The 16,403-nt window shown below is 41.3% G+C and overlaps 1 protein-coding gene across 12 annotated transcripts in view; it reads left to right on the top strand.

Annotated features, from left to right (window-relative positions):
- Positions 1-12,943: 12,943 nt before the first annotated feature.
- Positions 12,944-16,403, top strand: part of RAPGEF6 (Rap guanine nucleotide exchange factor 6) — a 252,173-nt gene continuing 248,713 nt past the window's right edge. For all 12 annotated transcript variants that reach the window (XM_089530351.1, XM_089530427.1, XM_089530390.1 and 9 more), the window contains exon 1: positions 12,944-13,096. In XM_089530351.1, the coding sequence (XP_089386477.1) occupies positions 13,028-13,096 (69 nt within the window). In that variant the 5' untranslated portion in view covers positions 12,944-13,027. The remainder of the gene's footprint in view (positions 13,097-16,403) is intronic.

Below are 16,403 nucleotides of genomic sequence, written 5' to 3'. Positions count from 1 at the left end.
GCCCATTAGATGAAAGGGACACTCAACGCATGGGATATTAACCTCAGGTACTACAAAATATTTTAAAACAGGCCCTGTGGGGGCAACCCTTTCCCATACCTCCAGGATGCACACTTAGCCCATTTTCTTATGGAAGGGCTAGAAATATATGGTGGCTCTACCCATGGAGCCCTTTGCAGGCCACATAGGATACCAAAATCTCAATTAAAAACCTGGAGAGTTTTGAAAAATGGATTTAAAAAGTTAAACACTGCTGCCACGCTCCCAATCAAAGTGTTTAAAGGATAAATCGCCTCTCCTAGTTGCTCTCAACCCCCATTCAACCTTCTGCTTTTTGACCAGAAAAAGGCTGGACTATGGATCCTGGAGGAGTCAAGGCTGCAAGAACAACCTGTGGGGTGTCCCACTCTTTCACCATCTCTGGCTTAAGAGTACCTTGTTCTGCTTCTGAAGACCAGAGAAAACTGTCTAATCTGTTCCATTAGGGGACTTTTTGTTTTGTCATTCCCATCCCCTATATTCCCTCAGTTAGTCTGATTCTACAGCAAACTGTTTATTGATTCCAAAGCAATGGGGAGATATTATCCCATTTTTATTCATTGGTCAGCACATTTTAATCAGTTTTTACACTTATTCATTATTGGTGCTTTAGTCAAACATGGCACAGGGGTAGGGAGGGCTCCTCCTGAAATGTTTTGCCTGGGGTTTCAGTCAGCATTGTAAACATCCGCAACAAGTAACTGCAAGCAGACTAGCGAGCAGGCATGGAGTGATTTTGGGATGGCCTCATTTCTGGAGGTTCTTTACATTGTTATCCAATAGCTGGAGCTGTATGCACATAATTGTCTTGCTCATTTGAAGTTATTTTTCTGAGGAGATGTTTAATTACAGTTTCACTTATACCACTTAAAAGTGCCCTGGAGTCCCCCCCCCCCTCAAATGGTCTTACTGGAGTTTGGGCTCTCTGTTTCAGTGCTTAAGTGCACTGATAAATGGTATAGAAATGTACTTGCTATTGCTAACACAAATAGCAGCAACAGAGGAGGCTTCCCAATACTGCTTCTCTGTACTGTCAATGCTGACTTGTGATGGCACAGCCCAGGGTTTCAGGCAGGATTCTTTCCCAGCCTTGCTTGGAAATCCCTGGCATTCCTTGGTGGTCTCCCAGCTAAGTACAGTTAGCCCTCCATATCCACCAATTCTTTATCTTCGTATTCAAACTTTAAAATATTTTTTAAATATATAAATTCCAAAAGCAAACCTTGATTTTGCCAATTTATATAAGACGCACCATTTTACTATGCCATTCTATTTAACATGTCTTGATCATCCATGGATTTTGGTATCCACAGGGGGTCCTGAAACCAAATCCCAGAGGAAAGCAAGAGCCCAATGTACTGACCAGGCTCAACCCTGATTAGTTTCCAAAATCAGATAAGGCTGGGTGAATTCAGAGTCACACAGTGTACTCAAAAGGCATTATGCAGCATCCCTTCTCTCTCACTTTAAATGATTTTTTGTGGTTTACAGAAATAAAGGAAAACGCAAAACATGGCAGGAAAAAACAGGAAAGCTGGTAAATGATGACACCCAGATGCTCTTACCCTAAATTGTGAATGAGTCCAGGTGATTATATAATGAAAGCATTGTCTAGAAGCACCCAATTTGCATGTGTCAAAAATTAAAAGGCAACTTTTAAAACGTGTCTGTATCAGGTTTTACAACTGCTTCGTGACTAAGCAGAAAGGTGGATTTTACAATCACATTTCAATTTTGCTACTGCATGTTTTCACATCACCATTGGAATATGTGAAACACATTTTTAAAAACCCTCCAGAGCTCTGGAGGGTTTTTAAAAATGTGTTTCACATATTCCAATGGTGATGTGAAAACAAGCAGTAGCAAAATTGAAATGTGATTGTAAAATCCACCTTTCTGCTTAGTCACGAAGCAGTTGTACTAAAAAGTATGGAATATCTTTCCCCCTACTCTGGTGCTCTTCCTTGTCCCCAGTCATCTGACTCCCTGTCAACTGACCAGGTCTTGTTAATACAGGTTGAGTACCACTTATCCAGAATTCTAAAACCTGAAATAATCCAAAATTGTCCTCATGAGTTGTTGACAGAGTGACACTTTTCCTTTCTGATAGTTCAATATACACAAACTTTGCTTCCTGCCCAAAATTATTAAAAATGTTACAAATAAAAATACCTTCAGGGTATATGAATAATGTGTATACAAAATATAAATGAAATTTATGTTTAGACTTGGGTCCCATCTTCTTATTATGTGTATGCAAATGTTCAAAAATCCGAAACACTTCTGGTCCCAAGCATTTCAGATAAAGGCGATTCAACTTACATTATTGGCACTGTGTGCATAACAAAATATTAATTTTTTAAAACCTTGGTAACACATTCATTTGCGTGTGTAAATCTTTTAAGCATTGTATGTGTTTTGTAATTTTGTAATTGTAAATTTGTAAACTGCTTTGATCTTTTTGGAAAGGCGGTATATAAATAAATTATTATTATTATTATTATTATTATTATCTGTGAAACTGAGAAGCCTTTGTTTTGGTCACCAGAGCCCAGATGTGTGTGTGTTTGTGCCTTCATGTCATCTCTCAACTTACAGTGACTCTATACATTTTACAAGATGTTAAGCATAGGGGAAAATAAATTAGCATCTATGAAACTAATAAGGCCTTACTTACATATACCTGCATACCTGTTTCACTAGAGAATGGAAAATAAAAGTTGTGAAGGAAAGTGAAGAAATGTAGAAAGAAAGATTACACATTTCAAATTGTCACCAATATTCTCATTGCAATATTACAGGACAACATCCAGAACAGGTGAATGTGAGAGAGCTCAAGGTCCTAACTAGGAAGGTATGTGGTAATGTTAGAAGCAGAAGCGTAATTTGCAAACATTAATTAGAGTGGTGTAAAACTCCCAAGTGATCATTTATGTGAATGAATATGGATACCAATATGAATATGCGTGTTTTTGGTTTGAGTAGCACTAGGCACACATTGTCCCTACTCTTGGGTGGGGCTTCTTATTTTAAGGGACTCATACACAACACTCACTTGCTGTGGTTGCTTGTCATAGTGGGTTCTCATCTAATTAGTGACATCTATGTAAAAGCCTGATTTTGCAAATGTATACCTTTAGCTAGTTTGGGGCATAAAGCTGTTTACCTCATAGATATACAATATCTTAAAAGTAATCTGCATTCTGACTAGCTGGTCAAAAGCCATAGGAACACCCAGTACATCCAAATAAGATAATCACCCATTGCCAGAAAAATAGTTCATTCATTCTCTAAGTGAGCAGCTGCAGTCTACAGTCCCTGTTTACTTTCATGTAAATGCAGTCTTTTATACTGTTAACACTCACTGTATTCACTGGATAGTCAAACCCCAGAAGTCAGCACATTAGGGACTATTCAAAAAGGATGATGGAGAACATCAACATTTCAAAAATAAACTCTCCCCCTGTCCTGTATTTTTTTAAATGTTGAGGTCTTACTTTCCTTACATAGTTTGGGTTAGTTTCTTCAAGCAGGGGGATAGGAATGTTCTGTTCATATTCTAAGTATCAGTAGAATATAGTAGAATCAGTAGAATCTTTTTGAAGATGAAAGTAGATTTTTGAAAAAGAAAGGGAAATAGGTCTTGACTTAGATACTTCTTAATAGCAAAATCCTATTTTACTAATCTATTCAGTGTTTTATAGAAGTTAGCATTTTGCTAATGAACTCAGAAAGAATCATAATTGAGTTTAATAGAATTATGCCAATATGGTTAGAGTGTTAGGGCAGGTGTATGAATGATGAGCATTCACGTTGCCTGTCAACTTATGGCAACCCCATGAATTTCATAGGGTGTTCTTAAGCCAGGAAAACTCAAAGGTGGTTTTGCCAGTTCCTTCTTCTGAAATACAGTTGTCCCTCCATATTCGCTAGGGTTAGAGGGAGCTATCAGGCAGACCCAACAACATCAGGGACAGCCTGAAGGAAGAGGCTCCTCCCTCTTTTAACTGTCATCTTGGCCTGAGAGGGAGCTATCAGGCAGACCCAGCTCCATCAGGGACAGCCTGAAGGACGAGACTTCTCCCTCCTTTAACTGTCACCTTGTATTTTGTATTGTAGTGTATTGCAATTTTTACTGTACACCGCTATGATCATTGCGGAATAGCGGTCTATAAATAAAACATATTATTATTATTATTATTATTATTATTATTAAGACCCCCGTGAATATGGAAAAACCACAAATAACAAAAACACTGTTTTTACCCGAGAGGACACATCTCTAGGAATCTCTAGGTCCTCCAGTGCAACTCTGTGGTCAATGTCCAACATACACTGACCATAGAATGGCACTGGAGTAGCTACAAATGGTCTTTCAGTGCAACTTTTAGTTAAAGTTGACCACAGAGTTGCACTGGAGGACCTACACAGTCCTAGAGAGAACATATTAATGAAATCCGTGAATAATCAAATCCGCAAATATGGAGGGATGACTGTATATCCCCCAGTATTCAGTGGTGGCCTTTCATCCAGGGTCTGACCCTGCTTAACTTTCAAGATCAGACATATCTGGTGCCTTTAGGGACCAGGACCAGGGTCCAAATCCTCAAATAGCCCAAAATATCACCAGGATCACCCTTGCTCAAACTAATCTTCCTAACTAGACTGTTGTGCAGATAAAATGGTGGTTCAGTGCATATTCCTGTTTGCTACCTTGAGTTTCTTTCTTTGTAGGAAAGGCAGAATAAAAATACAGTGAAGAAATGAATAATAAATAAAGTGTATAGGTGCAATCTAATATTCACTTCTCTGGGAGCAAGTTCCACTGAGGTTGGCCTAGCTTACCTCTGAATAGACATTTACACAGACACTCTAGAAATAATTTCCATAAATACTGTTAGGTTTATTTTCTCATTTATCTTCTCTCAAGGGAGGGAAGCAGGCCTTGCCTTTCTTGGCAGGGAGTTCCAGAAGATGCAAGCAGCCACTGACAAGGCCTTGTTGGCACATTCCTACCTCCACTGTTGACAGGAAAGAGAGAAAGACCTTTCTCCTGTATCTCTTTTACGTAGACAGGCACGTACACGAGAGTCTGCGACTTGTGGTACTCTGGTCTGAGTTTGTGTAGGGCTTAACTGATCATAACCAGTACTTTGAACTTGGTCTGGAAACAGAAAAGTTCTTGTAACAAGGGACTCACATACCTTGACAGCAGTCTGGATATCACATTCTAAGCCGTCTAAAGTTTCCAAACATTTTTCAAAGGCAGCACCACATAAAATGTGTTACAGTAATCCAGACAGGGCTACTGAGACATGAGTCACCATGGACAGATTAGATATATCCTGGAGTTGGCACACAAGCAGTAACTGGGCGAAGGCCCACTTGGCCTATTGCTAATTCAAGAATACACCCAAACTCGAAACCTGAGTCTTCATGGTGAATTTAACCCCTTCCAACACAGATTTTGACTGAACAAGAGCACCTCCATTTTTTCAGAACAACATTTCAACTTGTTTGTTCTTATATTAGTCACTGATTTGGAATTTGAATAGCTTCCCTGAATTTAAATGGAAAAGAGAAACAGATATATAGCTGTTATAAAATTATAATAACAGTAAGAAAAAAACAGTGTTTAACTGTGGGTGCTTTGAGGTGAAGCTTTTACTGTGCAACTACACCACTTTATTAAAGGAATCAAGGTTTAAATTGTCTAAATGATGCTCTGTTCAGTTTGCAGCCATCCTGTGTTTCCTCTTTGTTTCTTCTACTTTTTTACATGACAGAGAAAACCCATTAAGAACCCCCCCCCCCCCTCCATGCCTTAAGCTGCAGCATGCCTTAAGCACTTGTCTGGGAGCACCCTGTTTATTATGGAATTGAAACAGATTAATATAAGCATGCCAGGGGCCCCTTCAGGGTGAGAAATTAATAAACTTTCTCTTTCAATACTAATTTTTATTATGGATTCCGACTGTTCCAAATTCTGGAAAAGTTCAGTACAGACAAATACGTACATTTGATACAGATTAAATTTTTAATTAGTTGTTTGTTCACAGGGATAATATCGACATGCAATGATCATGTGGAAAAACAAAATACAGACAACAGAATACCCATGAGAACAATCTCTAAGCCAGTTGCTCTGTATACAGGGAAATATGTTGCAGGACTAGTTGGGAGAGAAGCAGCTGTGATGGTGAGGTGGATGAAAAACACAGCAGCAGTGTTTTTGGGTTGACTCCTTCCACACCACCTACCACCAGCCTACACCTATTACTGTTTTTTTGCTGCGTGGCATAGTGAGATGTTGAATTGGAATCAAATCTCTGCCCTTTCGTAAAGGCCATTGGCTGGCCTTCAGTCTAAATGTTCCAGTGTTATGAGTATTTAACTGGATGATCTTATGCATTCCACCCTGAAATCCATGGAGAAAGGGCAGGATACAAATACAAGTTTAAAAACAATGGTCAATGTGGAAATCAGTATTCTATGCATATGGATTTCCTAAAAGAGTCATGATGGCTGAATTTATGCTGTATAATGCTTTTCAGATTCGTGCATTGATAACACACACACACAGAATGTTTGTTCACATCTGGATTTTCCACCCCATCTTTTCAGGGAGGCATAATATGAAATAGAGCCAGCATGGTATAGTGGTTTGAGGGTTGAACTAGGAAACTGGGAGACCAGGGTCTGAATTCCTGCTCTGCCATGGACACTCACTGGGCAACCTTGGACAACTCACACTCTCTCAGCCTCAGAGGAAGGCAAGGGCAAACCCCCTCTGAACAAATTCTGCCAAAAACAAACAAAAAACCACACCCCATGACAGATTACCATAAGGCAGAAATGACTTGAAGGCACATAACAATAATATGAAACACTAGCCCAAGTTTGCATTTATGCAGGATTATAGCCTTCCTACCTTATGCTGTTCTTGTAGGTTTATATAAGAACTCCCTTGTGGACTAGGCACTTTTCCAAAATCCTTTTCCTGTTCAACCCCACCACTTTCCCATAAACAGGTTGGCATCCTGTTAGTGGCCTATTGTTGCTGTTAGCTGCCTGGAAGTTGACCTCAGCTCATGGAGTCCCTGTGGATGAGACATCTCCAAGACCCCCTGTCCTCAACCTCTCTGTTCAGGTCCTGCAGGCTCAGCCCTGTATCTTCCTTGATTGAGTCTATCCACCTAGCCTGTTGTCTTCCTCTCTTTCTGCTGCCCTCCACCTTTCCTAGTATCATTGTCTTTTCTAATAATTTAAAATACAAAAGCCTCAATTTAGTCATCTTGGCTTCCAGAGACATTTTAGGCTTGATCTGTTCCAGAATCCATTTGTTTGTCTTCTTGGCTGTCCATGGTATCCTCAGTACTCTTCTCCAGCACCACATCTCAAATGAGTTAAATTTCTTCCTATCAGCTTTTTTTTTACTGTCCAGTATATGGTGATGGGGAATACAATAATATGGATGACCCTCACTTGACTGTTCAGAGTTGTCTTTATGATTTTGTCCAATTCTTTTATAGCAGCCCTTCCCAATCCTAATCTTCTGATTGCTTGACTTGGAATCTCCATTCTGATCAATAGTTGAGTCAAGGTATGGGAACAGTAGCTAATACAGGATTAAGTCAAACTTACACCCACATAGAACACATATGTCTTGCTTTAGTCTACTCTGTACAGAGCCTGGTATTCCCTTCCTCCCTCTACACCAGTGATTCCCTAACTCTGGCCTTCCAGGTTTTTTGGACTTCAGCGCCCAGAATCCCAGACTATTGGCCAAAATAGCTGAGGCTTGTGGAAGTTGAATTTCAAAGCACTTGGAGGATTAGAGTTTTGGATCACTGCACTGCATTGATCAAAGTGCTACTGGACCTATGGTAGGGTTGCTGCAGCCATCCTCTTCATGACCATTCAGCGCCTGGCAAGAGTGATGGTAGGTCAAAGAAACATCTGGCTATAGCCCCTTAGCCAGATACAAAATGACATAATCTTCTGAGACCCCTGGAGAAGCTCAGAGGATGATTAAATCAATGAAAGAACAACTGACTTTTTCTTATGATAAATTCTCTATAGACTGATAATCTCTGTGGCTGTTATACTCTCGACAACTGAAAGTATATACCAGTAGTAGTTTATTCTCTTACTGGCATACAAGATGTTTTTAGGTGGAAAGCTCCTCATAATCTGAGGTTGCCAAAAAAGTGAGTGGCAGAGTGAAGGTGTGAAAAAAGGCTATTCTGGAACTATTCATACAAATAATTCATTTCCCAGACAAAAAAAAAGGAAAACATGGGACAGTTGGAGGCTACTTACTGTTGGTGAACATTCCAGAGCCTTCTCCTGGCCACCTCATCTGACCACCAATAATGGCAAACAAAGGGGAAAGCAGTTGATTCAGCTGCTGTCTGTAAACAGATGTGAGACAAAAGGAATGTTTTGCAACATAGGGATCATCACATGGTTCTCTTTACCATCTTTTCATTAATTGTTTAGAAATTCTCTCACTGTAAAATTGAAGTACAGCAGGAGGTTGATTTTACAAACAACCTTTTCTATTTCTTATTTTCTCCCTACTCTTATATTTGCTAATAATTTCTGCCATTCATTCTTCTTGATCACACTGTGATGCGGGAAGAATCAAGGTTTATTCAGTTAAGAGAATTTTTTTTTCACAATGTCATGTAAGATGAATGTTGGTGCCTGCAAATATTGCAAAGGTGACATAGGTAGCTTTCTCAATGGATGATTTTAGAGTTTAAATTAAACAAAAGATTAAACCATCTCTCTCTAACATTTCCCAACCCACGGTCAGCTTGACGAGACAGTATACATACCTCCTTAATCTCAACATCATATTAAAAATTATTCACATATTAATAACTGATGCTTGACTGTGTACATTCAATCAGCTTTAGTACTGAGTACAGTACTCTGAGCCTAACAGAGGCAATATCAGATGTCTGGGACATAGATATTTTTTAAAAGAATCCACTATTTAAACCAAACAAACTGAAGGGGGAAAATTTTAAGGAATACTGACTATCAGAAAAGTGGATCTGCATCCGGGTGCAAAGCTGAATGCTTTATAAAACAGGATTGTGGTTTTTTAAAAAAGCTTTATGTTCACATACCTGGACACAGATCATGGTTATCTCTGTGTCTTGTGATACTTTAATGGCAAAAAAAGTTTTTATTTCATATATGTTTTTATGGGCAGAAGCTCACTTGACCAGTTACAAGTTAGCAGCTTGATAGTTTTGAAAGACTTGTTTGTGCTGCAACAGACTAATAAAGCTACCCAACAGGAAATATACAAGGCTATTACAAATTGATGCAACTGCAGTAATGTATGCATCTGAAAATATCAGTGAAGATAATCTGAACTTCTGTCTGGTTAGACCAGTGTTCTACATATACCCCAACAGTTTATCTTTAATAGCCATGACAGGGTGACTCAGAGGAAATGTGCAGGAAGTACACATTATGGAGGGATGAATCTGCCGTCCGTTAACATTCAGTCCCATATTCCAGTATTCCAAGATGTGTGAAAAGTCCAAGTGTGAGGATTTCTTCCCTCCCCCACATCATTCATTGGGCACCTTATTTACTGATGGCAATCACGTTTTTTAAAAAAAGGTTAAATATTGTTCTGCAAATGTCCATTCCTCTAGGATGACAACAACGTCTTTGGTATTATTTTAACTTATATTACTGATGGATAAAGAAGGGGTAAAGCAATATCCTTATTATAAAGGTGTAGGTTGTATGGCTGACAGTGGTAGGTTACAGTGACTCTGCAAGGCAGTCCGCTCTTCCTGCCTCCACAACCCAACAACATCGTGGGTTGCTGAAAAAACGGCAGCTATGTTCCTCTGTAATGTAGGGCATTCCCACAGGGGACCACAAGGTGCCTCAGTTTTTCTAGAATGTTTCACAGTGTCTTTTTTTCTTTGTTTTTGGTCACTGTTCTTAAAGAGATCCTAAAGTGAGAAAGTGGAGCACCATCGGGGGGGGGGCACTGACGATTTAGTATTACAAAAACCTGAGGGAAATTATTTTGGACTTCTTGTTGTTGTGTGCCTTCAAGTCATTTCCGACTTATGAGGCACAGGGTTTTCTTGGCAACAGTGTCCTTGTCCAACACTCAAACTATTACAGTATGCTGGCCAAGGGGTTTTTCCGCTTTTTAAGTACATTTCTCAAGCTGCCATACATGATTTCACAGCTTCACTAGCACTAGAAATACCTTCTGAAATCTTCATTTTTCGGCCCATTGCCCCTAAGGATGGAGGGGAAAACCCTCCCTTTGCCACTGAGGGGAGAAATAACGGCGCATGGCCTTACATAAAAATAATGAGGCCTGAGCATAGGCAATCACACCCTCCCCAGTCTCTCCTTAGTTTTCCTCTCTGGCAATACTACTCACTGGCATCTCTGAAGGGAAAAACCTGACCACCTGACTTCTAAACCTTGTCTTCTTCCAGAAACCACAAACACTCCCCAACTTTCCTAGCCAAAATATTTTCCTCCTTTGAACCTTGCGGCATTATGAAGTCTTCTCTTGGATTCCTCTCCAGGATTTCTGCCGGAACAGAAAAAAGGCCCAGGCTACTGTTTTCATTCCTTGACTGTGTTTGTAGCTGTAAGGTTCCTGAACTGGAAAAGAGACAAAGCTTCAGACTTCTCTGACAAAGAGTGCTGCTGGTGCCACACCAAACCACAAATCCCAGGATTTTGTAGGATGGAGCCATGGCAGTTAAAGTGGTGTCGAACTGCGTTATTTCTACACTGGAGAGAAGGGGTTCACAACCGAGGGATTTCAAGATGGGATTTCAGGGGGTGTGACAAAGAGCGGCCTTCGGTGACAAGTCACAAGTCACCACTCAATTTTTTCTGAATGAATTAGAATCTAGTTGCTCAATTTAGAATGGCATTTTATGCACTGTTAAGAGCTCCTTTTCAAAAGTTCAATTTCTTCAGTGTCTTATGTGGTTCAAAAATTAGAAATTAGACTTCTTAATCTTCAAATGTGACATTGCTTTTGTGAGGGGTGCAAACATTAAACACTTCCCAAGCGTGGGGAATAGAAAAGGTTGGGTACCACTGCTGTACACACTCCCTGGGTTATGGCTTTTATACTCAAGGCAAAGGTGACCAGGCGTCCTCCTTTTCCAGGACACAGCCTTCTTTTCAGCCTCCTGCCCAGGAGGAATTCCAAAATGTCCCCCATTCTCAGCATGACTAAGAGGCATGAATTTATATTGATATGAGCATTTTTAGCTTTTATTTCCTGTCCAGGAGGAATTCCAAAATGTCCTCCATTATGAGCATGTCCAAAGCTGCATCTGCACTGCAGAAATAAACCGGTTTGACGCCACTTTAACTGCCACAGCTGCATCTGATGGAATTCTGGGAATTGTAGTCTTGTGAGATATTTAGCCTTTTCTGTCAGACAACTCTAGTGCCACAACAAATTCCATTTTGAGCATGCCTAACAAACATGGGTTTACATTATATATATAATTGGCCAGGTCCTCCATGTTGAGGTGCCATGTCCTCCATTTTGAACATGCCTAAGCAGCATGAATTTACATTTGCAGGAGTGTTGTGAGCTTTTATTTTCTGCCCAGGAGGAATTCCAAAACGTCCTCCATTTTGAGATCATGAATAAGAAGCATGGAAATATGCAGGGGGTAGCTGTGTTGGCCATGTAGCAAATTCAAAAACAAAAACCCACCAACAGTGCATACCTTCGCTGGCCAACTGAAATGCACAATGCGACAAGTGTATTGTGCATTTTGGTTTGCCAAGAAAGGTAAGAAGCATGGGTTTAGGGCCTGACCAAAGAAAAGGTAAAAAAGATTCACACATATATATACATACACACACAATATATATGTATATATGTATTATATGTTGTACATTATATATATGTATATGTATATATAAAATGTTTTTATATGTGCATATATATATATATATATATAGTTATATATAGTTATATATATGAATGTTTTTCTCTTTTGTGAAGCTGGCATTCATAGTTTCTTGCGGATTTTTCAGTCTTTATTTATATAGCTAGATAAATGTTTCTGCTGCTTAATTGACCAGGCCCTCCATTTTGAGGTGTTTTAAGTCCCTTCGCCATGGCTGAAAAGAGTCAAGAAGACCACCTCAGCGCCTGCCTCGTGGCTTTTATACCTCAGGCGCGGGAGGCGGGACAACGGCCACCTTTACTCTGGTTGGCTGGCGCCGACTGAGTGACAGGCGAGGATTGCCCAACCAGGGTCAGCCTTGGGTCGGGTCACGTGTTCTTCTCTCCCCACCCTTTCCCTTCCACACAGAGAGAGAGAGGGGAGGGGGCTCCTCTTCCTCCCGTCGCGCGCCGGACTCCGAGGGCGGTTTTTCTCCCCTTCTCCTCCACTTAACTTTCGGGGCCGAAGTGGCGCGAGCAGGACGAGGGGAAGCGGCGGCGCTGGCGGCGGTTGGTTTTTGAACCGCCCTCCGTTCCAGCCGGCCCTGCTTCCTGCAAGTGTGGCCGGCTGGGACGGGGGAGGAAAGAGGGAGAACCAGAGAGAGGGAGAGTGAGGGGAGAACACGAACCCAAACAAAGCCCCTTCCCCTCTTCTCCTCCTTCTCCTTCTCCTCCTTTTCCTTCTCCCCTTTCCCCTTCCCTTCTCCTTCCCTCCAACCAGGCCTCCTCCTCCTCCTCCTCCTCCTTGGCAGTTGTTTTGGGATTAGTTGCGAAAGGAAGGAAGGAAGGAAGAAAAGAAGAAGAAGAAGAAAAGGAGGAGAGGAGGAAACAAAACAACAACAAAAAGACGTCGAAGAAAAAGTTTACTCTCAGGATTTTGGGCTGGACTTGCTTCTTTTTTGTCGACTATTTTTGAAACACACACACACACATATATATATATATATATATATATATATATATCTCGCATTAAAGGCAGGTCTGGACGCTTAAGAAAGTCGTAGGATGACCTCCCTCGTGGACCCCAGGATCAAGCAAGCCCTGAGGAAGAAACCGTCCGAAAGAACTCAGGAGGTATTTCTGGGCTCCTAAAGCCCTTCTTTCTCTGCTTGGGGGGGGGGGGGGTTGTTTTGCTTAGGCTGCATCCACACTGGAGAGATAACCCGGTTTGGCACCGCTTTAACTCTGTCTGGCTGGAGGCTATGGAATTCTGGGCCCCACAACAAACTCCGACTCCCAGAATTCCATAGCAAAGAGTCAGACAACAGAGTTTAAAGCGGGTCGCAGCCCTGTTCCCATTATCTGGAAGCAAGTGCCCTTGAACCCAACGGACATCCTTTTGAACTGACAGACAGACAGAGAATTGCCAAAGGACTGGCTTGGATCAAAACAGCTGACCTAGGAGCAGCAGCAGCAGCAGCACTAGCACTTTGGGACTTAGTGAGTGTTAATTCATAGTTAATAAGATTTTGCATTCCCTTGGCTGAATCCTATTAACGGTGGACCCGCGTAGACCAAATCCAAAGTATTGGTATCACTGATTTTCTATTTCCATAGTGAGAGCCAGGATGGTAGTCATTTGAGCCTATATGATGACTCTGGAGATCAGGGCTGGTTCCCTGCTTGGCCGTGGAAAGCCACACTCTGGGCTCACCTTTGCCAACGACTTGAAGGCACATGGCAACAACACTCCTCTCGGCCTGTTAAAAGTTTTGAGCGGAGCCTCATGGGTTTGCTTTTCCATTCTGTGATTCCTTGTGGCAGGCAGAGGAGGAGCAGGATGGGATGATTTCCATGTCACAGTTGATTTCGTGTGAGACAGGGAAGCATCTGTTCTCTGGCCATACGTCAGTCAGCAAGAAATGTGTTGAAATGGCGTATAGAAAATAGCCACATGTGTTTCTCTCCATTTCCTCTTTTTTAATATTTTCACCTTCTGATGTTGGAGACCTGGCACCACCTTGCTTCATTTTATGTTTCCTGAAACTAGCTTTCTTTATCGGGTGGGTAAAGGGAGACGGTATTGAGGTGAAACATGGATGATAGGATAGGCTGTCTTTGGAGTTGTGTTTTTAAAGGTGTACTATGCTGCTATTTCAGTTAACCCAATCTTTACCCTCTTTTGGTAGTACACGATAAAGACATTTGGATTCTCATGGTTATTGCTTGAGAAAAGTTTCTTTCCCACATTTTAGGCTTATAGTCAGAGAACTTGGTATGGTATGAGAACTTAATTTCTGTACAACTGATGTATGAACTTGGTATTTGTTAGCTTTGTGATTGTTGCTAGTGAGCCCTTGGCAAGGGGTGGGATAGAAACTGAACACAATTCACTTGTTACTGCAGATGCCAGAGGCCACAGATGCTGGCAAAACGTCAGGAAGAAACGCTTCCAGAACATGGCCACATAGCCTGAAAAACCCACAAAAAACTATGGATGCTGGTGTGAAAGCCTTCCATTTCACATCAAATACTATTCACTTGTTACTGAGCTCTTAGAAAAGAGTAAAATAGAAGTGGAGCAAGACATTTGCCCAAAAATAAATGGGCTCCTAACTGCAGAATGAATATTTGAGCCTATAGTCAAGAGATGGAGATTGTAGTTCAATTTGAGACCATTTGAAACCATACCAAAAACAAAAAAATGAGACCCCATTTCACAAATTAGATCTCTCAAGTGAGGTTTGATGGGCAGCTGTCAGAGAAAGAGCCATTCCAGTGTTGAAGCCTGATGAAGGTGCCTGTCCTCAGGTCCTTTCAGTTCAGAGTTAACTTTGGGCCAGGGCAGTTAAAGCGGTCTCAAACTGGGTTATTTCTGCAGTGTGTTCGGTCTCTTTGTTATTATTTTGAAGGCCCTTTCTAATATTAAGAGTTTTGAATTCTTTGCTGTGAATTTTAAAAATCTATGTTTATATTGTGATTGGGTTTAATCTACAGTGCACCTGTACTATAGGTGGGCACCCCATATGCAGCTTCCTGCTTACACGGAAGCAGAACGATGGGAGAATGAATGGTGTGTGCGCCTGTGGAGCGCGCACTCTCCTGTGCTGCGAGCATGAGCCCCATTCAATTTAATGGGACTTGAGCTTATGCATTTTTTGGCTTACGTGGGGGGGGGGGTCCGGAACGGATCCCCTGCGTAAGCTAAGGGACCACTGTATTTTGTGTTTACATAGGGTTTAGGATGCTAACTTCAGTAAATTGACCAGACACCAGCGCTGAGTGGATGTTATGTAATTGTTGAAAGTACTATGAAATTAGTTTTACACACTGAAAGGACATGCTGGAATGATTTTTGGTCTTCTGTAAAAGATAAGGGATGAACTTGAAACCGTAGGGGACAAACTTGATATCTGTTGAACAATCATGTTAGCTATGACCCTGGCTTATTTTCCTGGTTTATTAAGTGATGCTGAATTAGCTGGTTTGATGTAAGTTAGGAACTTCACAGTGAGGCTGAATAAGAGGCGGGAGCAGAGTGGGATAATGACACGAAAGTTCTGTGACTAGAAGATGCAGAGCATTTTTAAAGCTAAAACCAAATCAAAATGGCAGTGGCAAGGGATGTGTATGCTGCATGAGCCAGTTGAGTTGATTTCGGGAGGGAAAGTTTTTTTCTTTCATGCCATGATCCTGTTTTTAATCAGCTCCTTGAATCAGTTACAGTACTTGCCTTGTTCCTATGAAGTTTTCCAATCAAAGCAAATACTTTTTTGGGAGGAGGAGGAAAATGGTAATAGGGTAAGGGGTTAATTATATCTCGCTCACCAGATGGTCTCTATCTGAGTCTTGGTCTCCTGTGGCACGTTATTTCTCAGCCAGTTTGACACTGACAGAAGATATATATGATTAGCCTGCAGTGGTTTGCTGTGCTTTACCTTTTATTCATTTATTTGGTTTAGATCTTGCTCAATCTTAATTACAGTGCACTTTTGTAAATACTGCAAATGGTTAAATTTGTGTCTGATCATAATCAATGCCCAGAAGATCATTTGGCAGGCTTGAACGGTTTCACTTGCCATGGCAAGCATAACACTACCCTGAACATGCTCAGTCGTGTCTAATTTTAGAGATAGACCAGGTCAAGCCTGGTTGGATGGAAGACTATCTGAGTACTTGGTGGGAGGCCAGCAGGTAATACTGGGTATTGTATTGGGAAAGAACTATAATTCAGTGTTAGAACACCTGCTCTGAATGCAGAAGGTACCAGCATCTCCAAGTAAGGCTGGGAAGAAAATTCCTGCCTAAAGCCTTGGAGAGAGCCACTGCTAGATGTCAGAGACTGGCCTCCATGGACCTTGTGGACTAACTCAGAGGCGGTGCAGGCTGCCCCTCAGGGGTGGCCTGCAGCTGCCTCCAGCTGCACCAGATTGGGGCCACG

The sequence above is a fragment of the Sceloporus occidentalis genome, unplaced genomic scaffold, assembly GCF_023333645.1.
Source record: "Sceloporus occidentalis isolate IW3139 unplaced genomic scaffold, rSceOcc1.0.p SCAF_1, whole genome shotgun sequence".
In the NCBI taxonomy this organism is placed as follows: domain Eukaryota; kingdom Metazoa; phylum Chordata; class Lepidosauria; order Squamata; family Phrynosomatidae; genus Sceloporus; species Sceloporus occidentalis.
This window is presented reverse-complemented; position numbering and strand designations above follow the sequence as displayed.